This window comes from Anas platyrhynchos, chromosome 2, assembly GCF_047663525.1.
Source record: "Anas platyrhynchos isolate ZD024472 breed Pekin duck chromosome 2, IASCAAS_PekinDuck_T2T, whole genome shotgun sequence".
NCBI lineage: Eukaryota > Metazoa > Chordata > Aves > Anseriformes > Anatidae > Anas > Anas platyrhynchos.
This window is the reverse complement of record NC_092588.1, coordinates 75,528,294-75,556,052: the sequence shown is the minus strand read 5'-3', so window position 1 is coordinate 75,556,052 and position 27,759 is coordinate 75,528,294. Positions and strand designations below refer to the sequence as shown.

The window sequence follows — 27,759 nt, the reverse complement described above, 5'->3', positions numbered from 1 at the left end:
GCCCCTGCCCCTCCCTGCTCCCCTGCACCGAGGAGTGGCAGGCGGCTTCCCCACTGCTCTCTGAAGAATAAGGTCACCAGATAAGTTCAACAGCTTGTGCCTCTTTTAATGGAAACACCATGTATTTATACACATTTACACAGTGAAGTACAAAGGGTTAGAAAACAGGCTTCATTTTCAGCCCCTGTATCTAACACACCGTATGGTAATCCCTGAGAGCACCTGGCAAGTGCGTGTCCCCTGCAAGTGGTCCTGAGAGTGCAAATTCCCCTGCAGCACAGGTTGCTTTCTGACACTGAATCCGAATGCTAACTCTTAAGTACACTGGGCTGGCAGTAAGCAGAAATTAGTAGTTAAACCACTCAACACGGTGTACCACATCAAAATCCATCCTGACATCTCTGCCACCGATGGCTAAAAGGGCATCTTCTTACCCTCCAGAGAAATGACTTCAGCTTCTACCTTATATTCCAGTCACAGAAAACCCATTACAACATTAGTGCCTGTGAATTGCACAGACCTGATGCAGTTGCAGACCAAAATCCTCTTTATATTCATAGTGCTGGAGAGGTTGATTAGCAGGATGCTTATTCCATCAGCCCTGGGCTGGAGGGCTATCTGGTAAAGCAGACTAGCCTGCACAGCTATTCCAGCAAGATGTACAAAGAACAGGGTCTGTGGAAAATCCTTGTTTCACGAGTCTGCTGTAACCTCTGTGGAGACCTGACCCCAGCCCTGCTAGCTGGCAACACCTGCCTGGGCACCAGTTTGCAATCGATTGAATTTTTTTCTGCCATGACACGTACAGTTTCTTTACACGTTCATTGAGACTCTGGCCAGCCTTTGTGCTGTGGGAGTGAAGGGTGTAAATGTCTTCTCTTATTTAATTGTTGGAAGAAGCTGGTCAGAGCAGCAGCTGTGGTCAGCCTGGGCTCCAGCAGAGCAACCCCATGAGAAGAGCACACCACGGCCCATTTCTTATCAAACAGGAGCAAAGCCCGAGCAAAAATATGGCCATTTACTGTAGCATCTGCTTTTTGCTTTTGAACTCCACCGTTATGAATGTGCTTTATTTATTTATTTATTTTAAACTAAGCAGCAAGTTTAGACGATGTGTTTCCATAAGCACAGTGTGCTGTTCTGGCCAACCCAACAATTTAGATCACATCTGGGTATGGGGGAATGGCTTTCACAGTCTTGAGGACAGTGTGTCCCCACATATCCAGTGGGCTTCAGGGTCTGGGACAGGATGTCTGATGTGGCAGTCTTTTACTGTGGACCATCATGGTCCATTCCTGCTTTACCTTCAGTGCCAAGAAGTGTTTTCTTCCAGTGTTGAGAAAGGGGAGTAGTGTCCTGCCCTCTGTGGGCACCCAGGTGCATAATATCAAAGCTCACAATGAATCCGGCCATGGTTTCCAAACATCAGTGGCTGAGCTGCCTGATACTGACTGGATTTTCATAGCATATGGCTAGACTTGATAGCTCGGAAAATTGCTTGAATTTCCAGAAGTTGCATCATTATTCTGTCCTGGCTATAATGCAAAAAGGTCCTAAAGTAGACACTCACAATAAGCCTAGTGGTTTTGTTTTATTTTTTAAATAGGAATTTAAATATAAAGAAAAAAAAAGCCCACCTGTGGTTCACCATCTCCCTCATTTCACAGTTAAATGCAAAGACAAAGAAATCCCTGAGACTGAAGAGGAGACAACAGATGGTGGATTCAGGGAAACTTAATGGGGGAGGCAAATGTTAGGTGACTGTGGCATACAAAAATTAGTTCAGCTTCTCTGTTGCTCCGAAGAAATCAGTCCTTGCCCCTGATTTATATCTGCAGAGGATGCAAATACCTCAACTATAGAAATATTTCACATACAGCCCTTTTTTATACTCAACAAAACAATATCATTAAGAATTGTATCCATACAGACCACATAGGGCTGTACAGTTTAATACCTAGACTGTCTTAAACTTTGATTACTGTATTAATATAATATAAAGTGCTTGGTATATTCAAAACAATTATAGGATTGGATTTTCACTGCCCACTGAGACTCTGTGGTGTATTTTAAACTCTTCCTTATTACTATAAAACTTTAAAATATGTCTACCTATATAAGGAGAGGAAAAACATCTAATGTCAAAAGCACAACTCCTTAATTTTGACCATTGCAAAACGAACAAATGCAAAATATGATCCTTTCACACATGTTGTTTTTCAAGCTGCTCCTCTGTCATTCACCTGGAACTGGAAAAAAGGAAACCATAAAAGGACGGCACCTCTTAAGCTTCCTATCAGGAGCAGACAGGTAAACTTTTCTGTCTCCCACCCCAAAGTACCTTCACGTCCATGATCAGACACGCCGGGGCATAGCCCTTGCCCTGTTTATGCACTGTAAAGGCCATCGCTCAGTATTCCAGCTCCAGCAACAGCAGGCATGCATGATGGCACGCAGTCTGCTATCTTGCTCAGATAACAAGACTAATGGCTCTCAAACCTTCCTCACTGCCGTTAAATCAGGTCCTGGATCTGGCAGGAGACACCTGCCTCTGTTTTTGAGCCTCTTCGGCTCTTTTCTTCTCCAGTTCCTCTGCCTTCTTCCGCTCCTCTTTTAGCTCCTTGTACCTCCATTTAGGAATCTGCAAATAGGGGTCGTCTTTAGCACTGCTCCTCCTTCTTGCCTTTTCTGGCTGGAAGGTGGGCGGAGGAGCCTTGCTGATACGGACTTTGGGGATGACAAATCCTGGTCTCACGCTGCTCCGTCTGAGCAGGTGGAGCGGCAAGAGGCTTGTTTTCCTGGTGGCTATAGTGTTCACTTGAGACACTGCAAGGCTTACAGGCTGCAGACTGGCTCGCCGGTCCTTCTTCTTGGGGATCAATGTGATTTTGGAGTTCTGAAATAATTTCTCATAGCTGCTAACGTGGTCTTTGTCCAGGGATCGGATCTCCTCGGCTCTCTGCTTCCTAAGGATTTCCTGCACAGCCAGTCTGCGTTTTCCCACAGCAGGTGGGCTTCCTGGGCACACAGTCCTGCATGACAGAGCAATGAATGGGCTGCCTAAGCTTGTGGTCACCTTCACCATGTGATCAAGGACCCCGTCTTCTTCTGGACCATGGAAAACCCGGAATGAGACAGCTGATCTCATGCACTCAGAAATCCTCTGCAAACAGGTCTTTGGCTCCGCAGCCTTGGCAAGGAGTTCCTTCATCTTTGGCCATTCTGGTTTGTATTGATCACATAACTGTTCTGGGCATGGTCTATCCATCAGCTTTTGCATGATGAAGGCAGATTCTGACCTTCCCGTATAACAAGCCCATTCCCACGAAGTCAGCCCACGGCTTGGGTCAGTCGAGTGAACATTTGCCCCTCAAGGAAAAGAAAAACAAACAGTTAATTAATGAAACTTCCCACACTTTCATATTCAATTTTGGTTTATATGTATCACTGGCAATGTAGATAACTTGAGTATATTGAAAAAGGTTTTAGCTAAAATATGAACAGGCTACAAGTTTTGGCTTCTTGATGGGCTTCTCTGCCAGCTGCAGCACCATTCTCAAACATCCAACACATAACTGACCTACACAGATCTCGGCATGAAAGAAAAGACATTATGTCACATTGCTTTGGGAGACAGAAGTGTGCAGAGACAGAAATATCATGATAAACTATTTTTCTCGGATTGGGCCGTGGATAGAAGGTGGCACCCTAAGCAAATAAGTTGATCTTGATTTAAATGTAGTTTAAGTGAAGTTTGAAATGACTGCTACAACAGAAAGCACTTCAAAGAGTCAAGTCTGACCCAGTCTGGAAGAAGGCAGAGAAGAGAAAGATGTAATGAAATCAGAGAGTTCATTAGCTGTGGAGACAAGAAAGGATTGTGAGAGCTCAAAGGCAGCTGGGTTTGAAGACATTCACTATAGCAGAAATGACAGAGAAACCAATGAGGGAAGGATAGAAAAAGGCACACAAAAACGTGTCCTTCCAGTTCACTAGCCTGTTTTTGAACCCACCCTACCCAAATTTCCTATTCCTGACTCTCTCCTTTCAGGCTAGCCACTTTTCCTGTTCCCTTCTTAACACTTGCCTGTGTCTGCACTCCTTCCCACTAGAGCTGCCTGGAAACATGGCAAACTATGTGGAAGAGGTTTCTTTGTTGTACACGTAACAGGCATAGATTTACTGAAGGAAAAATAGTAGCTAAAGGAACTGGGTCCAAATACATGTTTTAAGGAACAGTATGCTCTGGTTGTAAACAGGCAAGAGGTGAAGACAGCTGTTTACCATTATCTTCAAGAAAAATAAGTGCCAGCTCTGGTATGCTGCAGCTGTGGCACCCTGGATGAGTCCCAAACAAAAATGAGCTGTGTGAGAAAGTGCTGTGAGAAGTGTCACTGGGGGCTCCCTGTCTTTGCTTGGTGGCAGCATTCAAGCTCGGACTCTCAGCTCTTGCCTGAGCTGTGTTGCAGCTGTCTCTGGTCTTGTGCCTTGCTGGTCTGGCCCCTGACCTGCAGGCTTGGCTCCTGGTCTGATCTCAGGCTTTGACCCTATGGATTTGCCTCATCACCACAGGCCTGCCTGGCAGTCACAGCAGTACAGGCTGACCCTGGTTGTTGCCACCAGACCCACCCAATTTCTTAAAGAAGCACCTTTGTTGGTGAAGCTAGAGCCTCCTCTGTGTGCCTTGCCGTCACCCTTGGCTCACCTTCCTTTGAGGTGAGGCCCACACTTGCTGATCCCTGACAGATGTGTCCCCAGGCATTTTGGAAACTTTATGTAGGGAAACAATAGTACAGAGTATGGAAATCCTGATCTTTCAACAAAAATCAATGCTGACTTTGTAACTTGTATCACGAAATCTCTCTAAGGCGTGATTTACTACAGTGGTATTGATTTTCTGTACAAATCCAGAGGCGTTTCTAAACAAAGGTGTCACTCAACAGAACGTGTCACCTGCACGAAACGTGAATAGTCTTGTCCCTTTTTAAATATTAACTAGACAGCTACAGTTTCAGCTCTCCATCTCAGACCCCCCATCAGATCCGAGTGGGTTTCCTGATAGGCAGCCAGGCCCCTTTTGTTTGGCCTTGCTATGCCAAAGGGTCCAGGGAAAGGGAGAACTTAAAGATCAGCTCTGCGATTCCCTTCAGACAACACTCAGTGTGATTGTGGGGGCTTGAGCCCCCCTCTGTTCCCTCTGAAAGGATTGCGGTGGGCCTGGAAATGCCGAACACCACTGCATGTGCTTAAGAAGCATTGCTGGGCTTGCTCAGCAGGACAGGGGTAGAGCGGAGCAGGGCCTTCTCGGCACAGAGGCTCACACATGGTTAACTCAGAAGACCTGCCAGAAGCAGGGCTTTGGGTTAGGGAGCTCTTAGCTCCAGAATATTCCTCAGAATCAGGTCCCAAGACAGCACATGGCTTAGGAATAGGCATCAGACCAAAAAGAAGAAAGCAAAAGCACAGGACAGCTTTCCCAGGGGGGAGCGGAGTTTAATGACAGGGAGCGGGAGAGCTCAGAAAGACAGGCGTCTGTCACCGAGCTGCTTCACACACAGTATTTAAAGCCCAGTCGCTAGATCCACTTCCACTCCAGTGGCTTTACTAAAGCAGCACTCGGTGTACCCTGGAGAATGTGATGGGTCTCGTGTGGTGAGTTATGGCTGGCATTTCTGCGCTCCTGCCCGGGCTCTCTGGCTGGCTGCTGGCAGTGCTGCGGCCCTGGCGGTGCAGCAGCCTGTGACAAACTGCCCGCGAGCGAGCAGCTCGGGTCCTCTCTTACTCGCTTTGCATTCCCAAACAGCAAATCCACGTGTTTCAACAGTTTGCTTTGAAAGAGCAGACATTACGGCCAAGTGTCTCAGCACACCTTCGTCGTGTAGTGATTGACCTTGGCTACCCTCCAGGAGCACAAGTTTTGGGAAGAGCAGTCACTTTGAAAATCCAGCTCCAGCCATCTGTCACACTCTGCTGCTGCCTCTGCTCCGTCTGACTGTTAAATCCCACTTAGGCAGCTGGAAAGGTGAGTTATTTTTCTTTACTGACCTCCTGCATGGCCCTAAGTAGGTGCCAGAAAACAGAGATTTTACCCAAGCCATTAAGCAGATACTGGGGTTAAAAACTGCCTGATTCTCTTTTCTTTTTCTCAAGACACATACTTGTTTTTGTGTCTGTACAACAGGCATAGGTTCTGCAATAGGCCCGTGGCTGATTATGGGTGTTTTCCCCCTATATTTCCAACTATTCTTACCTTTTAACATAGAATTTAACTAGAACCTGAGGGGTTGTTTTATTTGTGAAACTGATTTTTCCCCAAATCTTTCAGTAATGATTTATTTCACCTTTTTCAGCAACCTAGCACTTTATTGCTGGCAGTCACTCAGTTCCCTTCAGCCCTAAACTGAGTCTAAATCCATTCTGAATGAGCTGCTCCCTCCCTACATTTCTCCAGACTATACAATGCTAAACAGTAATTGGATATTAAAAGGGGTGCAGGCAATTTGCCATATTTCCTTTGTGGCCCCAATTTTAAGCTGAAAATGTATGAACGCACAAAATACTCACTTAAACATGTAAGTAAACTGCACTATAGAAATTTGGAGTATATTAATCCTTTACTCTTTAGCCAATGTATCTATCCTCACTATTCCTAATGAACAAACAGCCCAATATAACTTTCTGTAGGTAAATCTGATAGGAGGCTAACAAACCTGGCTAGCTGAAAGTTTGTTCTTCCCACTTTTCTGTTTGCTTAAGTAACATGAAAAAGAGAAGGTGGCTATCCAGATGACAGAGTCAGCAACCATACATTCAACTTTGATACTGATACTTCTTGTACAAGAAATCTAATAACTGGGACTGAGTTCTATAAAAAATTGAAAGGTTGTAAAATAGCTTCTAGTGACCAAAACAGAAGGAACAAGTTTCCATCAGATCTCCAGTGATAGTAATAGAAAGCCATGACACTGTCAGGTCAATTTGATAAGTTTTAAGGTCTGGTGACTGAAGTTTCATTTTAAGTGATAACTTATAGCAGCCACTGGAAAATTCTGAACTAGCATCTGCACAAAGCAGATATTAGTCCAGAAACTGCATCTGTGTCTAGCAGTGCTCTAGTTCTAAAAGTAATTTTATAACTTTTATTCATAAAAATTTAACTCCAAAGTGACTGATCTGACTCTGAAACCTTGATTCCAGTGTAAGAAGCTAGAGGATCTTGCAGAAAATAATGTCAGTTACCATATCATTCAAGCATTTTCTGTGCCATATCAACATCTGTAAACTGGATATTATGAAAATGGATGAAAGTAATACCACTATGCTTGACAAATGCCTTCTACCTAAAACACTCAAATTATGAAGGGTTAGACTTCTGTGACAGCAAAACAGCTAAAATAAACCACCCATTCAACATCTCAGTCTACAATGAAATCGACCTGTAGGATTTTTGGTCTAAATAGCAATGATGTTCATGTTATCTATTATCATGTCCATAAAATTTGATTTGTGCCAAATACCTGCAATTGTAATAAAATAAAGTATACCAAAACACTTCCATACTCATGAACTAATAATTTATATATTAATAACACAACAAAAGCATCCAATATGGTGGCTAAAGGGTACTGTACAGCCCTGCCAGGGGTCTGGTACTGCTCCTGTAGGGGGTGTTGGCCCAATGTCTCTGACCCTTCCAGGTTTCTTCTCCAGGAGCTCTTCACTTCACCCCGACTACAGCTGGAAATTCAGCTGCAAAGTCCAGGGCCAATGACAAGAAACGTATTTCCTGTTCCCAGATGCAAAGAGGCAGGTGGGCAGAGATGGACCTCCTCACTCTCTGTGCTGTGATTCCTTACCTGCAGCTGGTACAGACTTGCTGGTATCATTACTCATAAAACTTGAGACCCAACTCAGATCTGTAGAGGGGCTAGAAAGAGAGTTTTCTCCCTGTATTGCCAGATTTCCCATTTTTTTCCCATCCCTGGTGGGGTATGAACCCTGCACCCAAATCTCCCTACTCCACAGCTGGAGGGAGAGGTGTAGGTCTGGCCACGAGGCCCCATGGTGACACTACCATCACACCCACAGCAGCTGGCAGCAAGAGATCTGCATGTCTTTCCCAGGTGTGTCACAAATTTCATTAGCTCACCATCTACAAATCTCAGCGATCACATTCCCTGACCTGTCCTGGAGACAATAAATCTGGCACCAAGAGCACCTGGAGAGTTCACGGATGAGGGTTCACAGACAAGCAGAGCTCTCTTCCACCTGCAGCATGTGGCTTCACCTCCTGGTCTACAGTTTCATTAAAGTCTGCACCCATTTCCAGGAAAGGCTGCACCACACCTCTCAGAAAAACACATCAAGAGGCAATTTTTGTTGTTGTGTGACTGTCTAGTATTTACAGGTAGATGATGAAGAAGAAGCAGCAAAGTGCTTTGCATACCTGCCAACATCAAGGCTTTCACACATTCTGTTCGTCCCTGCATTGCAGATTTCATCAGTGCTGTGAATCCGAACACGTTCCTCTTCTCAATGTCAAGCCCGGGAAAATAGTTCAGCAAGTAGTTTGTAATGGTTATGTGCCCTTTAAAGAAATGAAAAATAACAGAGAAAATCCACCACAGAATTAAGAGGCAGTCTCAAGGCAAAACCAAAAATCAATCCTGCAGGTTTGGAAACTTTAAAAATTAAGGCAATTAATGAGATCTGTTTTCCTTGTGTCCTTTTCTGATCATTGCAGTCACTAGCTTTAGCATTAGATGGCACTGTCTTGTGGCAAGAGTGTTGGGATAGGAGCGTAGAAACCTGGGCTCCCACCTTCCCTCAAATTGCTCTCCGTGGGGGGTCCTTCTCTCTACAAATCATTCTGAGGTAAAGGAATGGTTAAAGGCCAGAAGTCGTCACTTTGAGATTGCAAGGGGCCTCCGTTTCTTGAATCAATGGGTAGTACTGCCTGTCCCCTGGGAAAGTGGTTGCAAAGATTCAGCGTTTTCACTCCTCTGGCAAATTTGAGCCTTTCCTTCACAGTGCTCCATTAAGATGCAATCACTTGTGGTGGTTCCTGCCAACACTACTAACAAACCATTACGGGCCTGATATGAGACAAAGAAATACATTGCTTTGTGTCCCACACATTTTTTTTTGTCATGTGCCTCGTGAGCCCAGATAACTGGTGTCAGCAAGGGTGTAGCAAGTAGTTGTAGGTGTCTCTGGCTAGATGGTGGGAAGACCAATTAAAACATCAAGCCGTTATAATTGGACTATCAGAACAGGAAAAAATATCTAGTGCCATTATGAGTCATCCAAACCAGCTTTTCCCTCACTTGTCATTCATTTTATGATGCTTTGATGCTTTATAAAATAATGCAGGCTGTCAGGCAGCTGCAACAATCACAATTTAATTACTAGGAGCTGTAAAAATATTCTCTCATCTCACTCTGCAGTCCAGCTGAATATTCTGTGATGCATGTCACTCAAATTCATCTACAAATGTAACTGAAGCAGATTATAATTCATACGGGATGATTTTTAAAGTCTGTGGTATCACACCTGGTGCAGAATTCATCAGCCATTGCTTTGTTCCAGCACAGTCCTGCACTCTGGAAAGCAAGTTAAGAAAACCTTTACCAATTAATTTATTTCCTAGGCGTTGCTCTTGGTCTCCTAGAATTTGCTGGACCCTGCTACCTTGCTGCATAGCTGGAAACTGCTGAAACTTGAGCATGTGTGGAGATAACACATATCAGTTTAACAATGACAGAGTCAGGGAAAATCAGGTGAAGATCTCCCAGTTTGATGCAAATGAAACATAAAGATACAGCAAACTGAGCAAAGCAAAAGTGATCTGGGTTCTTGACAGGATCAAGTGACCCAGTCCTGCTTACTCAACACAGAGGCTTCAGCTTCATTGACTTTATGGCGTGAGACCAAATCCTGACACGATATCAGTTACTACCGGGAGAATCTTTGTTCCCTCACTGTTTTGCAGGACATGCTGTATTTTGTCCACGTACAGCGTGCTTCAGGATGGTTTTGGAACAGCTGAAATAATGTTTTTCAACCACAAAAATCAGAGACAGGAACTGAAACAAGGAGAAATAATAAAAAAAGGAAGATTTTTCAGCACTTATTACATTATTAAAGATGTTCTTCCCTTTGCCAAAACCATAGCTGCATTAAGAGATGTTTTGCAAATCTAGGGTGATCCCTGAGAGTCAATCCTGAGAGGCCTTGTTCATGCAAAACTCTCCAGGGGACTACAGATGGCCTCATATGATATGGAGAGAATAAAAAACAAAACCCAGCAATAAAATACCAAAAAAAAAAAAAAAAAGAAAAAAAAAAAAAAGAGAGATAGAGAGAAAGAGAAAGGGAAAGAGAAAGGGAAAAAAGAGGTTTGTGATTCTCAGAAGTTTCATGTCACGAGGATTCCTGAAAACCGTTTCAGTTTCAATCTGCAGAAGTCTCTGTCCTCTGAGGTTTGCTTCAAATTTCAAGTTCAAACAAATATCAAATTCAAAGCAAAACTCAGAGCTGCCAAGTTCTTGTTCAAACTGTGTCATATGCTTTTGATTTAAGGCCACAACGTTTGCTTCAGTTCTCCTGCATTTGCAGGAACCAAAAGCGCTTATCTAAATCGTAAACCAGGTGAGCCTTCAATGATTTAAAGCCTGCTCTGAAAGCTGTTTGCAGCTCTAAAATAAATGAGCGTGGCCTCAGCCGGTCCGGTCGTACTGAATTCGGATCAGGCTCCTGCTGTCTGCCAGCCTGATCTACCCCCTGGCAGAACCGGTGTGCTAAGGGCACAGTTCTTTGCCCTGCGAGACACATTTAGGGATCAGCACAGATGTCTGTAATGGCTTAAATCGCTTAATTGCTGCCAAAGAAGAAATGCATATAATGAATACAATGCTACCTAATAATCTGTGTAATACAGGCAGAAGGATAATCTGCGTAGTGAGGAAGACGCTCTGTCACAGACTGTGTGTGGTCTCTGAGCAGTGAATGCTTTCTGGGGGATAGATGGAACCCAATCTTTTATGATCTGTGTGCTTTAGGTGGTTGTGTTCTCATGTCTTTGTTAATGAAAAGAGATTGGGTTACTTTGTGATTTTGTGTTTGAAGAGCTGCAGCCTGCCCCAAACTGGTTCTTGTATCATATAACAGCTATACTTTAAAAGGGAGCAAATAAACCCCTCTCTGTAAATACCAGTACATACCAATTACCATAGGTTGCCACTGATGTAACTATGTCCTCATGAACAGAGACTGAGAATCAGCAGATTCTAATTAATGTAATTTCCTTTTTTTTTTTTTTTTTGTGACCACTTCCCTTCCTTCCTCTCTTTCCACTTCTTGTTATTCTGTTCACTTATTTGCATCAATCTCCCATTTTTTCCATGCTGCCACGAGGTGACTTTGCGTCTGCTTTAGCACCCATTTCTGGGCACCATCCCCTGCAGGCTGCAACAAAATTTGAAGGGCAAGCTCCCTTTGAGAAAGCATCCCATGTCTGTAAGAAATACTGAGAAGAGCAAGCAAGCAGACTGAGTTTCTAAACTGAAATTGACACGTGAAGTTAAGTGCTTTGTTTGTGGTTATTTTTCTGTACTAATCAGCTTATTAAGAACCTACTGCTTTCCACTGATCCCTCCAGACTGCTTTTTTTCAGGTCAGCCCATGCAGAAGACCTTCAGTTTAAGATTGGTTCTTTGAAAGATGTGAATCTGAAGTCATCAAAAGCAGATGGGTATAAGGAGCTGAATTCAATTATCTTCTGAGACTTCAGCTGGTCTTTAAAATAATTCTGTTAGCGTCAATCTGCCATCTAGGTTGGAGCAGCATGTCTAGGCAGCCACGAACCTGCATAAGCAAGTGTGGATTTTAAACTCCTCTGGCGAAAGTCAAGAGGCTTCCCTGCTGTCTCCCCACTACCTGTGCCCTCTTGTGCAGATGCAGCCCCTGAAGCCCACAGAAGAATCCCACAGGACCGTGGCCTCTTCCCACCCCAAAGCTGCTTTCTGGGGCCAGACCGTCAGTGATGGGCCAGCTGAGAAGAGCATCATAACAAAACCAGAAGTGCTCTCTGAAAACACCTGATATCATCTTGCAATTAACTGAAAGAATGGGGGTTTGCTACTAGACTTTCCACAAGAAAAACAAACAAACAAAAAAATTATTTTTGTCACAAATAGCAGTGATCTCTGTGAATAATTTATTTTGCAGAAATATTAGTATTTCCATGGCCTATGAGTAAAAATTGAATAAACCCACCACTAAAGGACAGATCGTACAGACTTTGCCTTCGGTTCTTTACAACACACTGCTCGGTGTTAATACTTAAGGCTCAGCAGTAATTAAGCAGCATCTAGCACGCGGCAGCTCCTCTGATTGCAACGTTAACCACATGGTAATCTGTACTAATGCTACAGCAGTATCTTGTGATAATGAATGAAATAACTGGTGTCAACGCCAGAGCTGGGGATTATTGCAGGCGGGGGAAAACATCCCAGTTGTTAGGAGTTTGCATAAGCTTCTGCTGACTGCAGTTGTTTCCAGTTGCGTTGGGAATCAATAGCAAGTGCTGGCAGGCAGAGTCAGGTCAATGTCAGCCCCCTGGATTAATTCTGAGCTTATTAGCATGAGTTATAAGGGTCAGGAAGGAGTCGGTATTAATGTTAAACCTTTTATAGTCCAGATTCATGTTAGGCAGCCAAATAGAAGTAGACGAGAGTTTTGGAGACTTCTCTGCTTTCTTTAGAGAAGTGCTATAGCCATGGCTTTGCCAGAAACGTGACAACTCTGGTTGTTATTATTTCCTCCAGTGTTTAAGACCTGTCTCATAGTGACATCTTCAGCACTGTTCACTTTTTGGTACAACACAGAGCAAAGTTCAGTTACTAAGTGGAAATTCTTAGTGGCGATATTACTGAGTTAAAATCAAACCCTAAGCACTCCAATCTTGTAATGTCCACTGGCGCTGTCTGACAGAAATTTGTTTCCTCCTTCCAGCCAGAGAAGAACAGGCAGGCTCTGGGAGGGAATGCTACTTCCAATGATCTCCCAGATTCTTCATCTGTGAGAAGAAATGGTAAAGACTCGGTGTGCAGTCCTTACAAAGTGCCTTTGAGGAGCACACTTGAGTGAAGGAAAGGAACCCGTGGACACAGAGCCAGGCAGGCCCAGGGGATAGCTTTCAGACTACAAAGGGATAGCCCCCGCGCTCAGATTTTTCCTAATCCATATGCTTCAGCGTTTTGTTACCACTTGGAAAAGAAAGCTCTAGCTTTTCCAAGTGGTAACAAAAAAGCTGAAAGGCTTAACATTCATTGTCGCAGTTTTAACAGAGATAATCGGCAGATTGCTTTGTGTATGTGCACTTAGAGCCGGTACTGCTTTAGGGAGCACCCCCTGCACGTATGCGATCTGTTACACTTGCTGACACAATATCACCACGCTGGGTGGGATAAAAGACAGCCTGGAGACAAGCTCTGCTCTCACTCCAGTCTGCATCAGGATTAACACGGCTGATGTCAATACAGCCGGTCTGTGATAGAATCAGCACTGGTCGACACTGAGTCCTGCTGAGGCTGTATAAGAAGGGCTTTTTGCTTCTTACTATGGACTAGTTGAAGAGAAAAAAATACTGGAAATAATAGTCACAACACACGTTTCTCCTAAGACCCTGTACAAGAGGCGAGGCAAAGAACCTTACCTGCCTGCGCAGCTGTGATGAGGGCCGTGTTCCCCTCGTTGTCCTGCCAGTTCACATCAAGGTGAGGGCATTGTGATAAGGCTATTACAATATCCACATACCCCTGGTAACAGGCAACGATAAGACCATTCTGTAAGCAAAGCATAAAGAGAGAGATAGGTTTACTGGGCTCAGAAAAGTTCATTGAGAAATCAGCATAGCAGTCTGTTTTTTTTTTTTTTTTTTTTTTCCTTTTTTTTTTTTTTCTTTTTTTTTAAGCTGAAGAAATGAACAGGTATCAGCATAACTAGTCATCAGCTCCAGGCGCAATGTTCAGATCCAAAACACTGCTTTTTATCTCTTCCCTTTGGCAAGTGACACTTGTCATTCCTCAGAAATACCTCCGAGAGTAGGTGTTATATTGTACCACTTGGAAAGTAACTGTTTGTAAGTATCGCATGCTCATACGGCTATATACTCTGTATCCAAATGAGAATAAATCAGGTTTTATTGTATAATAAAATGAACCAGGCAGGTAAGATGAATTCTACCCAACCTGAATATTAATCCTCTGAAAAACAAATGCTTGTTCTCTGAAGGGAAAGTGATAGGGAGGAGCCATGTGTTCGTGCTGCCTGTTGCTGTCCTTAAATGTTTGGGGTTTCCCATTAGAACCTGACATTTTTGATGAGCACAAATAACATAAAATTGGGGTTAGAGTTCCTGTTTCATGTGCTTTATGACAACTGTAAAACTTCCAGGAGAAGCCAAGCCAGGAAGCGAGCCTTATAACTCAGCATGGTGCATTGCTCAGCTAGCATTTCACTCCAAGGCAATGAACTGAGAGCTTCTCTAAAATGTATCAAGACACACTCGTCATTAATTACATGGAACTACAGTACGTAATCCTGATTCCTTGCTTGACCACGGGGATTAAATCCATTATCCCCAGTCGTCAGGATGACTCAGTAGCCCAGCATTCACCTGCCTGGGGCTGATGGGTGCAGAGACGGGTGCTTGCAGATGCACCAAAGCTTCCTGCGATCCCTCTGCATGGCCAACACGTGGTTCAGTTCTCTCCAGATCAGCACCAGCATCTGGCTATTGAAAGGACAAGAGAAGTGACACACATCTCAGCCTCTCTGGTGACCTTGCCTGCCAAAAATGCACTCATGCAGACTCACTACCAATTCACAACCACAAATGAGCAGCAGGAAATAGAATTTGATGAAAAAGAAAAGAAATGCAACAAAACAAAAACCACTAAAACCTTTATAAGTATAAAAACTGCATGGTCCAGCTTGACTCCCTCACATTTTTTCTAAGTTGCTCTTGCCTCAATGCTCTTTTTTTTTCTTTTCCCTGTGGACACTGCTGAGGCAGAGACATTCACCAAATGACCACAGCTGCGTCTTCTGATCTATTACCATGATAACCAGGTATTAATATTTCAGTGTCCTGCCTCATTGTTATTCTGGATGGTCTTTTTGGTTTAGTTGGCTATCAGCTTCATTAAGATACAGAGGCAATGCCAGGTCTTTGGGGTACTCATGGGCTATGTACGATATTTTGCAATTGCATCGTTGGGTAAGATCATTACTTTAAAAGATTTCTTTTGTTGGGGACTGTTCAGATTCATCCAAGTTTTGCTACAATGTAATCACTCTCAGCTTTAAAGAAAGAAAACTGTGTCACTGACAACTTGGTAAGGACTAGAACATTATTTTAGTTTCTAGTAATTTCATTTTTCACCTAACGTTTGGGATATAGGTCTTTACAAGTCCAAAAACTCTGCAGATATAAAACACCACTCAGTCATTCAGAAGAATGACAATGACCAATGTATCAGAAAACTCAGCATACAATAATTTGGAGGCCTAAAATTCTTGACAATAAAAGGGGGATCCTAATGTTTAATGAACAATTCTTGAAGAGACTTGTATTTACAGCAAAGTTGTGTGGATTATTTAGAGTAGATATGTAGATGTTGTCTCTAAGGGAATAATGTGTTTCATGCAGTGTCTGAGATGTATTTTCACAAATATTTTAACAGAATTTTGTGTTCCAAAATTATTTACCAGATGCTAAGGAAAAAAAAAAAAAGGCTCATTTATTGTTCTTTTAAAAAGTGAAGCAAGCAGTAAGACAAGAAAAAAATGACAAGCATTAGTTCTTTTTGCAAGCAAGCTTTGGCATTACAGTATGTAGGGACCATTTGCTGACTTTTGGTGGGCATTTCCAACAAACAGAGCATTAACGACATGCCCAATACATCCCAACATTCTGATTTCAGGAGATATGAGGCACAAATTATCTCAGAATAAATCAGTCTCATTCACCATTTGAATTTACAAAATGAGGAGATTAGTTAGATATCAACATTTTCTAAACTCAGTTTTCCAAAGATTCTATCAAAGACTGCCTGCTTAAGGAAAAAGGAAGACAATGAAGAGCGGAGCTTGCTGGGGGATGATATGGTGCAGCAACAGGGAAAATCACTTCTGAGGCACAGTCGTGAGAAATCTGAAGTGGCTTGGGTAGGAATACAACAACCCAGCATTTGACAGTGAATAACCCGTGTCCCCTGGCAGCAAGATGAGACCCTAAAACTCATTTACAGTGCCACATGCTTCCCAGCACTGTCCAGGGCTGTAAAGATGATGTGAGTTCCCCCCTGGGTCATGGCACAGTCGAGAGATGGTATGCTGCAGGACTGCCCTCCTTGGCCTAGCACTCAGGATTGCCTTAGGTATGAAGGGAGTCACAGGAGGCTGCAGCTTTAGAATGAAATCTGTAATAAACCCTCATATTTGCTGTTATTTCCCCAAACCTGCTTCAATAACACCATGACAACTTGTGGTTTCAGGTTGTTCTTTTTCCCCCTTTTTTCCTCCCTGCATCCATTTCTTGCCCTGCCTGCACTGTGCTTGCTGAAAGTTACTAAAGCGGATTAGCCAGCACACACAATCAGTGCATCACGTTTCTAACTTCCTCTACCAAATATCCACCACCATAATATGTTTTAAGCTCATTCAAAAAATCTCAATTAATAGTTACGACTGATATGACACTGTCTTCAGCAAACGGCTTTTTGAAGCAGTCAGTAAAGCAGTAGCCTGTATCTTAGCAGTCTGCAATAAAATGCGGCTGAGTGCTCAATGTTTTTCAGAAGATAAACATAAAGCAGTATAAACTAATTTTATCTAGAAAATTCTGAACCTGAGTCATCTGGTTATCCTCACAAAAGATATGACACTTCACCTCATTAATATTCTACCAAAGCATCAATTATTCTGCTCCACATATGAATGGTCTTAGGGCAGCTGTGAAATGGTCAGTGTGTGTGCTTTGCGAGAAGAAAGATTGATAATACCTAGGACATGGTTTAGTGGGTGACGTTGGTAGTAGAGTGATGGTTGGACCAGATGATCTTGGAGGTTTTTTCCAACCTCAATAATTCTGTGACTCTGTGATAATAATCATGAATGACTTGAAGGAATAGCTATGGTGTGTCACACCAGGCAAGCACAGTATTCCTGCTTTCCAAGGGCTGTTTTTTGGCTGAGACCTCTTCTCTCCCGGTCAGCAGCCAGGGTTGCTGCCTGTCATTCCCCAAGACCAATGAAACACGACAGGCAAAAAATCTGCTTCAATTCTCCTTGCAGAAGAAGAGCTGAGGAGACCATAAATGCGAAAAAGCATTGCTGCCTCTGGACTGTAAGAAAGGTGATTTCTTCATTAAAGGAGACTGGGGCTGCTGGCTTCCCTGGGCTGTGCAAGAGATACTATTTCATCTTCAGATATCACATGCAGACTCCATGTGACGAACAAGAAAGTATGAGGCATCCATCACATCATTTATGTTAAAATTTACTGCAGATTGTTTCACAGAAAGGGTGTGTGTGTGTGTGTGTGTGACATTGAGCTCAGTAAGAGTTTGGTGTTTTTTTTCTGTTTTGTTTTGTTTTGTTTTGTTTTGTTTTCGTTTTTCCCAACTACACATGATGATACTGCCAGGTGTGGAGGGCTTTGTATTTCTTCTGTGGAATATGTAGCACTACACAGAGCTGCCCCACAGTTTTTCTATACTTTATGACATATTTATTTTTATTTAACAAACATTTTTGTTTTGAAGTGACAGAGCAAAATTAACAGTATTTTATTTAAAATGTATAGCAAAGTAGTCAACCTGAGATAAATGACTGTTTTTCCATATATTCTGAATGAAGTATTGCTAGGTTGATACTTAAATGGACAATTTCAGGCATGAGGCTACTTAAAGTTAACCAGATGTTGCAACATCTTCCTTGAGCCATGTTCAAGAAGATTCACAATGTTGTTCTGTAACTGGAATAAATGTATTCTATTAAAATCTTTCATAGAAGCATAAACTTGAAATAGAACAAAATAGTCTTGGGAAACTTGTGATTCCTCTTAAACTGACATTTCTTCATGTGCCTTTGATTTCATGTAAGGCTGGAATAATGCTGCCACTACAAAAACAGTCTGTTTTGCTCAGCTCTGTTGGCTAACGATACAGGAATGTGTCTGATTAAGTGAGACCGTCGATATCTCAGGAGACAGTTTTATAAATCAGATTTTATGACAAAATTACAGATGTAATGCTATTTGTAAACTAGATAATTATGGATAATAGAGATTAAAAAAAAAAAAAAAAGTACTAGAGGATCAATAAAGAACTCAGGCTGAGCATCAGAGCAAATCACATACCACACACAATTATTTTAGCTTTTAAAAAAATCTCTTCAGGCAACGTATTTTCCACCAAGATGTTGAAAATGAGAACAGATTATTATAGCTTTTTGCTTATTATCCCAAACAGAAATTTAGTCTGGCAGAAGATTCATTTGACACTACTCTCATCTTTTTATAAACATCGGGATAAACAACTGTCCACTTTGCTTTGCATACAGTCTGTATGGTATTAATGACAATTCTGCAAGGTTGGTTTAACAGCAATGATTAAACCAGCCTGTAATTCAATTAAATGAGATAATGATTCACTGCAATCCATAATCATATGCAGGGAGAACTATAAAAATTATGTCTAAGTTAAAAGCATATTACACAAACTATATGGTGAGTAACAGAAAAGGAAGATCAATAAAACACAAAGGAATAAAAAGCTGGTTTTTTTTTCTTATTAATTTCTGAAAATAAAAATAATTCATAAATCTAATATTTCATGTTACACATAACCTTAAAGTGTATCTCTTTTTAATTAGATAAAGCAAAACAATCAGTCTAAGAAAGAAATCTCTCAAAATTATCTGAGAGAAATTTGGATCTCCATTAAATACTCTGCAACTGTGTGGAGCTTGAGTTAACAGGGAAACTACATGTTTACATACTAGCGAAGAGTAAAATTTAGTGCTGAGCATCAGTATTGGCTATATACTAATTTGTGTACAATGCATGAAAACTTCCAGTCCATATAAAACAACCTGAGAAACTTTTATAAGTGGCTTGAGCTTGTAGTGTAATTGGTTTAGTTGATTATGTCAGTGGCGACTGAGATGAGGTAATTATTCAGGTCATCAGTCCCATGACAAGTGGTGTTTATGTGCTACAGAAATCCATCAGGCGCATAAGCTTCAACATTATCTGCACAAAATAATTCAGGCTGACCTTTGAGGGAAAGAACTGTTACAGCTTAGTCATATACACATTTATATTTGGAAACTGGAGGAAAAAAAAAAATCAGGAATTTAAATGATTTTTGTCCAACTGTTGTTTGGACAAAACCCCAGACACCTGGCCTGGGGAGATGCTGTTTCCACAGAGGAAAGCAATGAGACAAAGGCAGGGAGAGTATTCCTACACGAAGTGATGCAGCAGCATGCAAAAGCCCGTGATCTGCAGAGGAACACAACAGCCTAAAGCAGCACTTTTGTACCCAAAAGCAAGCTTGAAGAACCCTATCCATTCCAGCAGCTGAACATGAAAGGCACAAAAATGCCACCTTTGCTTCAGGGCATTACAAACAGATTTATGTTACACTGCAAATCCCACTCCAGGAGAAACAAACACAGGCTGGTCTTCAGACAGGAAGATGATGAGCCACAGTTTTCCCCCTCCACTTTGTGGGATATGTTTTATGTCACTTATGCAATAACCCCCCCTTGTATCAGTCACGCTACATGTCTTTAAGTAAACGCATAGTTTAGCGTACGTATCATCTCTGCAAAGGTCTTTACTTAACCTCGCCTAATCTAAATCTCGGTAATCACCTCTAAGAATAGTTTCAGGAAAGTTCATTTTTGAATGAACTTGCAAAAGCTTGCATTACACAACCAATAAAACCACTTGTGTAATGAATCAAGTAAAAAGAGTGGGCAATTAAAGCCGTGTGATGTCTCTTTTTCAACAACATGTACAGTTTGAACTGGTCTCAGTGTTACTAGCAATGCCAGCAGCTGGCAGAAGCCTTGGGAAGCTGCTGCTTGAGGATCTAAGGGGCACACAAGAAAAATGAACTCAATGAGATGAAAACAGGACTGCTACACAGAAAGTAGTAAACCTTTTTCCTTCTCACTCCTGCAGGAAGTTCTCGTGACCTTCCCTTGAGGCAAGCTGGTTGTGCAGGAGCCCTTCACCACACTTCATCTCCTAAGCGAGGCTCAGACACAGAGGGCCACTTCTTCTCTCAGTCTGCAAAGCGCTCCTTTATCCTTGCCATCTTCTGCATGCACTTTCCCCAAATCATGCTGCGTGCAAAGGACTGGAGAGCTGCTGCAGTACAGAAGGCATTTTTTGGTTGTATAACCTGACCAACAGCCAGTGCTTGCTAGCACCTCACCATCCTGACTGCTGTAGTGCATGGAGCAGAAGCAGGGCCATTTTTATCCCTTTCATCCTTTCTGCCATCGTCTTTGCTACAGAAGGCTAGGAGCAGAGTGCATTCAGGAGTAGAATCAGCCCTGCATAAATAAAAAGATCTGAGGGGCACAGCTGAGTTGCAGGGGAAGTGGATCACATTGCTAGAGGTTTTGTTGTGGGGTCAGATGACACTTGGTGATTATTCTTAAAACAGAAGCAATCAGAATCATGTTACTGCATGAAAAATGTTTTCTTGTAGTTTCTTTTCTGAACTCTAGCTTGAAATAAAGAACTGAAGACCTGAACACACAAATAAAAGCAAGTTGCAGGTACCACAAACTCAGGAATACTTTAACTTTTGGGCACCTGAGTTAGGAATTTTAATGTGCTTCCCTTGAAATATAAACAAGTTTATCTCTCTATATATGTAGATAATTTATTTGTTCAAGATGTTAGCAGGTATATACACTCATGATAAATAAAAAATTTTGTGAAATCGATATATAAATTTACAGTGACAGCTGGTGAGACTATATTAGGAATGTACCGATCAGCCTTAAGTTCCATCAGGTAGGAGAAATGCCACTGCTGGTGACTGTAGGCTTGTGCAGCAGAACCTATAAAGATCATTAAGAAATTTATGTGGAAAGAGAGGGAACTGGGATCATTGTTACACAACTGAAAACAAAAGTTACTCTCAATGTATTCAGATCAATGCAAAATTAAGCAATGTATGTGACACGGTCACAGCAGAAGTAAGCAAGGTGCAATTTTAGAAAAGGAATATGTAAGGAAACTTTAGGGAAATCGTGTTTAATAAAAATGAAATGTACTTAAAATTAATGTACAGTTCATCTAGCAGAGTTGCCTTAGGCTAGTTTATTTCCATTAGCCATACATTAATAGGAAGCTATCTCTGGGTTCAATACCACTGAAAACAGACCAGGATTCTGCTTCTGGGGAAAAGTTCTGCCTTCTGCTTTGAAGGCCTGGCTGTAAAGGACAAAAAAATACTGTGGGGAGATGGCAGGGGAAGTAACACTATTTTGATCAGGTTACATTTCACATTTTCAGTTTATTTTGACCATTATGTTAGGTACAACTACTAAGAAGTGATGATCCCTGACAAATAATGCAACCTTACTAATCCTAGCTTTACTGTTTTATAGCACATAGTAATCAGTGTTAATACTGTCAAATTTTAGTGCTATGTTTTGGTGGTGTTGACAGTAATAATGCAGGATACATGGCAGCCAAATTTGTGCATTCCTCTTTGCTATGTCTGCTTTTCAGTGTTTGTGCTAGACACAGATCAGTCTTCTCCAGCAGTAAAGTAAGGGAAGAGATATTTATAAGGCAGAAGCAAGAGGTCTGACTTCAGAAAACAATGTAAATGATGGACTTCATTTTAACAGGGATCCTGCTCCAGTGAATGGTGAGCTGATCTCAATTTCACATCTTTGTCTTTCACCTTCTTCCTATGCAATGTTTAGCAAGGCTTCCAAGGGCTGTAAACAGTCCTGTAAACAAGGAAAAACTATTTCTGGGTCCTAAAATGAACAGCAGGTTAGGAAGCCTTGCTCAGAACTGTTGTTTCCAACGAGCGATGGATTTAAGACAGGGCAGCGCTGAACACTTCCCACCATGAATAAGTTTGGCTGGGAGCTCTGACTGCTCCTGCCGATGCTGTGCAAAGCTGCAGGGAGCTTGGGAACCACTGAAAGAACACAAGATTGTCATAAGGATCAGACTTTCTGTGGAAAGAAGTGCATAGAAACCATTTTGGGGGATCTCTCAATTTTCAGTGACTTCAAAATATAGAGTAATAATAATTATCTTCCTATCAATTACACTATTGAAGCACTTTTTTCCCATAAAAAGGCAAAAGCCCTAAGATCTAAATAAAATGAGAGACAGATCATCTAACACCATAACCCAGACCTGATGTGACTTCAGTCCAGTGCCCTCTCTCAGCACAGTAAATTTAGGAACGTGCAGAAACCAGTTTAGATCTCAACTCCATGTCTTGGGCCTTATGAATGCTGCTGTTCATTTCTCTTCTGGCCTCTAAACACACACACACATACATATATGCACACACATCCATTCATTCATTCACAAGCATTTAAAATTAAAAAGAAGAGTTTGCACCGTTTTATAAATATATTATGTAGCATTTTCAGAAGCAATGTGAAACACATTTTGTGTGCTAACATAACTGTCACAAAATACTTCCCTTGTCTTTAAGGCTTATCATTCAGCTCTTCTTCTATGTGTTCAATAGATGCATTTTTCTTGCTGTTATGTTCTTTCAGACACAGGCTGCCTCTAACCTAGATCTGTTGCAAGAGGCTACACAGTGTTTGAATGCATAGAGTGGTGTGTTTTTTTTTTTTGGGGGGGGAGATCTCTCCAAAAATAATGATTCATAAAATCTTTGTCTGAAAACAATAAGTTTAAATTTGACACTGGGTGATAAATAAATGCACGACTTTCTCTTCCCTCATAATCCACCATTATTTCTAATCTCCCTCTCCTGTAAAAAACATTTTGAAGGCCCTAGTGCAGTGCATTTTCATTGTGGAGCTCTCTGAAGAGATGCTGCCAGTGATGAGTTTGCAAGCACCCTCTTGTGGCAGTGAGCTCCTGTAGTCATATTGGGAAAGACTTCCCATGAAATTTCAATTCCTTTCCTCCAACTTCTGTAAATTCATTTGGCCTATATTTCTCTGAACCGTCTCATAGCAGAATCACACCAGACCCAAACCTTGTTAAGAAAGAGCTTGATATAAATCAGGATGATATAAATCAGGCTTGTCAGCTCTCAGCTGTCTTGCACCTTACTTGTCTTGCATGCCAGCTCCCACACAGTGTGGCTGTGGGATGCACATGCATGTCTCAAATCAAACTCCACATGGAGGCACAGACCAATCTCCATAACAAAAATGCTTTGATGGAAGGCAAAGAAAATTGTGCTCTTGTGATTTACACTATCAAGCACTGACAACTCTGTAACATTCATGACTGGTTAGAGAGCAAGAACTCCCGCCACTAAACCATCCAACTACCGTTTGGCTATTTTATAAATACAATAACTGATGCATACAGCCACTGGAGTGGAAACCCAGTAAGGAACCTGCAGGTTCAGCACCACCCTAGGAGAAATGCATCTGCTTTAACAAAAGGCAGGATGGTATTTTTGAAAAATCAGGGATAAGTGCTTTGCTAGATCAAGAGCACTGTTGCTACTGGCTTTCAAGCCTCAGCAAGCAGCCTTACATTTATTTAGCACTGTGCTTAGGGAACAGGCTGGTCCACAATTATGCTTACTTGCAAGAAGCTTGGCTTGACTTTTTATTTGAGCAAACATGCACCATGACATTGAATTCAGAGGGGACATTTTTACCTCTAGTAGCTGGCCATTTTTTGTAGATTCATTTTTTTATTTTTATTTTTTTTTAATCTTGAAGAGGATGGCTTTTAGGCAGCTTTTCATTTATTTGTTTGTTTATTAATATACAGTCCAATTTTAAATTTCTCAGTATCTCAATAGGCTGCATAAGGATTCATCATTCACCGCAGCTGTAATCGGTATCAATACATGAGCAAACAGCTCCATTAAGGGGAAAATTGTATTTATAGTATCCAAGTGAGACACTAGTATGAAGACCTTACCTGTCTTAAGTCAACTACAGTACTGCAGCTGGAGTTGAATAAGCCAAAGCATTACACATTTGAACTGTATGTCACTACTTAGCGTCAAGAGCTGAGTGAAGTTCTACCTGCCATTTGTGCAATTCTTCCTCTTATCAAAGCCTGTGGCCACGCCATCCATCTCAGCTGAGTGTCTAGTTTCATGCCATAAAGTCAGGAAAGTGTCTTCTGCCTCTATGTCTGGACATAAGGCTCTCATCATGTTATGAGTACACCTCATTTACCTAAATAATAAAGACGTGTAGGGAGGGAACTGATCATTGATACATTGTTGGATTTGAAGAAAGAAGACAGAATTAACTACAAAAAAAAAAAAAAAAAAAAAAAAGATGGAGGAGTAATTTCATATTTATATTCAAATACTTAGAATTACTAAAGATGACCTGTCTATATAAAGGACTGCTAAATCATTAATAGAGTATATCCACTTTATGGAATACTCTTTCAGTCAAACAATCCAGAAACTGTTTTTCTTCTGCTCTATAAAACTGGAAAATATTTGGGTCAGGACTCCAGGAATTCATATAAGCAACCTACTTCTTAAGGACTTGTGCCTATAAGAGAAATAGTAAACAGTTAAAACACATTATTCCAAAGAAAATTACACCTCTTGCTGAAAAGAAACCTGCTACCAAATAAATAAATAAATAAATAAATAAACAGATATAAGCAGAATATATCAAACATATCTGACTGAGTTTTTCAGAGCTGTTTGCAGTGAGCTTGACACAACAACTGAAGAATTACACCGGAGTGACACAGGGTCTTTGGGTACTCTGGGACAGCGTTGGTATTTTTCCTGCTAGTGGCTCACTAATGAGAACGGTGTCTAGACACACTAAGGGTCTTTTGAATGATGCTCCAGGCCCTTGGAGAAAAGATTTCTGTCTTACAGAGAATTTTCAATACGCAGTCAGAAACTACACACTAAAAACAAAACAAAACCAAAACAAACAAATAAAACCAAGCAAACAAAAGAAAAATAGTTTTGCCTAGCTGGCTCCAAAGCAGCACAGAGCTTTCAAAAGAAAATAAACATAGTTTTATCCCCATGACTCACCACAAAAGCTTTCCAATCTCTCCATCTGAAGATCAGCAAATGAATACCTTTATATAAAATAACAGGATACAGAAAAATATTGGCTGGCTACCCGATGCACTCCATCTCAGTTTGTGTTAGCTATTACTGTTCACAAGAACAGTACGTTCGTCTTATTAAATCTTATAACAACGCGTTATTACATTCAGTGTTTGCCAAACATGATAGCAATTACTGGGCTTGCACTTTCATCTAACTACACATTTGGCTGCAGCCATAACTGTTCATGTCTTGAAAAAATTAGAGATTAACAAATGGGCCTGCACATCCATCAGCTCTGTGCGCTGCTTCCCAGGATTTGTACAGCAGAAGGATAGTTCTCATCGGCTCAGTACTGCATCGAGGTCGCACAGGCTGTCAGGGCTGATCTGTTGCTGTTAGAGAGCTCCATCTTAGCAAAACGGCTGGCAAGCGCAGAAAACTGGAAGTGTTTTTCTGCTAAAGGTATAAACAAAGGTATACCCACAACTGCTGAGATCCTGATATGGTAAATGAGGACCTCTGGTGGAAACGGATTTGGTTGCTTGGAGACGCTAGGCCATTAAACCAGTGCAGAGATGGCCTGGAAACTCAATTTTCTTCATTTTTGTAGTGCCCAACTCCACAGTGCTGGACTAGGAAATGGGAACAAAGAAACACATTTTCCTTGAAGAAATATTGTAAAAATGATTCCATTAACATCTGGGTGATTTTTCTATTTCATAAAGATGGAGAGCGTGATAAAGAAACTCTCCAACAATTGGATGCCCATAGGAGGGTTAGCAGTAAACAGGAATAGTGAGAATAAAATAGTGGGGTGATGAGGTATTTCTGCGTCTGAAAGGAAGATAACATATAGAGGTGAGACTAAATATTATAGGGTGTTGGAACTAGATGATATTTAAGGTCTCTCCCAACCCAAGCCATTCTATGATTCTATTATTATAAATTTGGCATTTAGTTAGAAGTGACGCATGACATTCCTAATGTAAATTTTCGGTCCTGCAGCCTAATTATATACATTATTCTGAAGATAACAACAAAAAAACAAGCAACCTAACTGACATTTCTACACTATAAATGAATAACAGTCATTTTTATAAAGTTAGCCCTCATCCTTTTAGCAATTACTCAAAGGTCACACTTGTGGACAAAGCAAATAATTTTGCAGTAGGCTGAATAAAACCAGAAGAGTGGCATTTCCAGGTTTGCTTGATGATTAAATATACCACAAGAAAGATGCTAAATGGTAAATATTTTGTTCTGCACCTGTTTAGCACTTGGCTCCTTGTCACCTTGCCATAACTGAGTGTGTGGACCATTTGCCATCCTCCTTCCGCAGCAGACCCCTCTGAGCATCCTTGAAATGCTCTGTGTAAATCCAGCCTCTCTGATCTCCCCACAGAGCTGAGCCGGGGCACACCAACAGCACAAGGCATTGACCCCAATCTTGCTGTTCTGTTGGACCTCAGGACCTGTGGGAGCCACAAGCACTGCCCTTCACTGCCACCAAATCCACATCTATGCTGTTTCTTTAACCATAATCTCTGAATTTAATGCATTAAGGTCTGCATTTTATGTTTCTTTTGTTTTTGGTGGTGGTGTTTTCTGTTTCTTTTTAATTATTGTTTTTCTAATGTGTGTTTTACCACCTGATGCCAAATGTCTCATTTCCTAGGACTGACTTTCCCACTTCTTTTCCAAAGAAAATAAATGTACAGATAACACTTTCAGTCCTGAAAAGGTAAGAAGGGACGTGCACACTTTGTAGCCTTCTAAACCTCCAGACCCTGCATTTGACAGAGAACTTAAAACTCCCCACAGAAGTCCATCACTCTTGTGCCAGCACTACTGAATGAGACCCAAAAGCCCCTTCCACACCTCAGGAAGTACGTGAGAGGGTATCAGCCACACAATGGCAATGACTCATACAGGAGCAGTAAACAGAAGGCAGTGTGCACCTTACTGATTCCAAAGAAAGCACTGTTTGCAGGATATGATTGTTTCTATTTTTAAGTCAGACATGTTTTGTTGTTGTTGTTTGTTTTTCTGTTAAAAATTGTGTGCTAGCTCATTATACTCAGCTGGATTACAAAGCTCAGGGAGGAAATATCAAGGTCATGCCTCTGTCAGAAAATTGACAACTTACAATTTCCTTCTCTTTTTTAAGCTCATGAACAAGTAAAATAGTTTTCACAGCCAGATTTGAAAATTACTGATTTAATAGCATTTTACCTTCCATATATCTTCATTGGATCATAGTAAATTGTTTATGGCACGAGGAACTTCATCAGCATGTGGCTTTCTGCATCAGAAGTCTCTGGCCTAAACAATCACTTAAGAACAAAAACATCAGTAAACTTACAGAGATTTAAAATCTTTTCAAAGAATTTATAATTAAATATCTAAGTCATTTCTAGTTCCCCTATCA

General features: G+C 41.4%; 1 protein-coding gene and 1 long non-coding RNA gene across 4 annotated transcripts in view; one reads left to right on the top strand and one right to left on the bottom strand.

The window, feature by feature from the left end:
- The window catches only part of ANKRD33B (ankyrin repeat domain 33B), a 62,387-nt gene that overhangs the window by 20,743 nt on the left and 13,885 nt on the right, over positions 1–27,759 (bottom strand). Inside the window, exons 2-5 of one of the 3 annotated variants that reach the window (XR_003495486.3) lie at positions 13,718–13,847; positions 8,447–8,587; positions 2,342–3,369; positions 86–2,249 (exon numbers count right to left, since the gene is read on the bottom strand). Coding sequence is in view for 1 of the 3 variants with exons in the window: in XM_027451734.3 (XP_027307535.1) it covers positions 2,519–3,369; positions 8,447–8,587; positions 13,718–13,847 (1,122 nt within the window). In the remaining 2 variants the exon portion in view is untranslated. Of the gene's footprint in view, positions 1–85; positions 3,370–8,446; positions 8,588–13,717; positions 13,848–27,759 lie in introns of those variants that run through there. The other 2 variants (XR_011807712.1, XM_027451734.3) reach the window with 2 other exon arrangements.
- Positions 3,365–12,814, top strand: LOC113842772 (uncharacterized). The gene is made up of 3 exons (XR_003495487.3): positions 3,365–5,652; positions 5,804–6,022; positions 11,835–12,814. It is a non-coding gene; the product is annotated as an uncharacterized lncRNA (long non-coding RNA).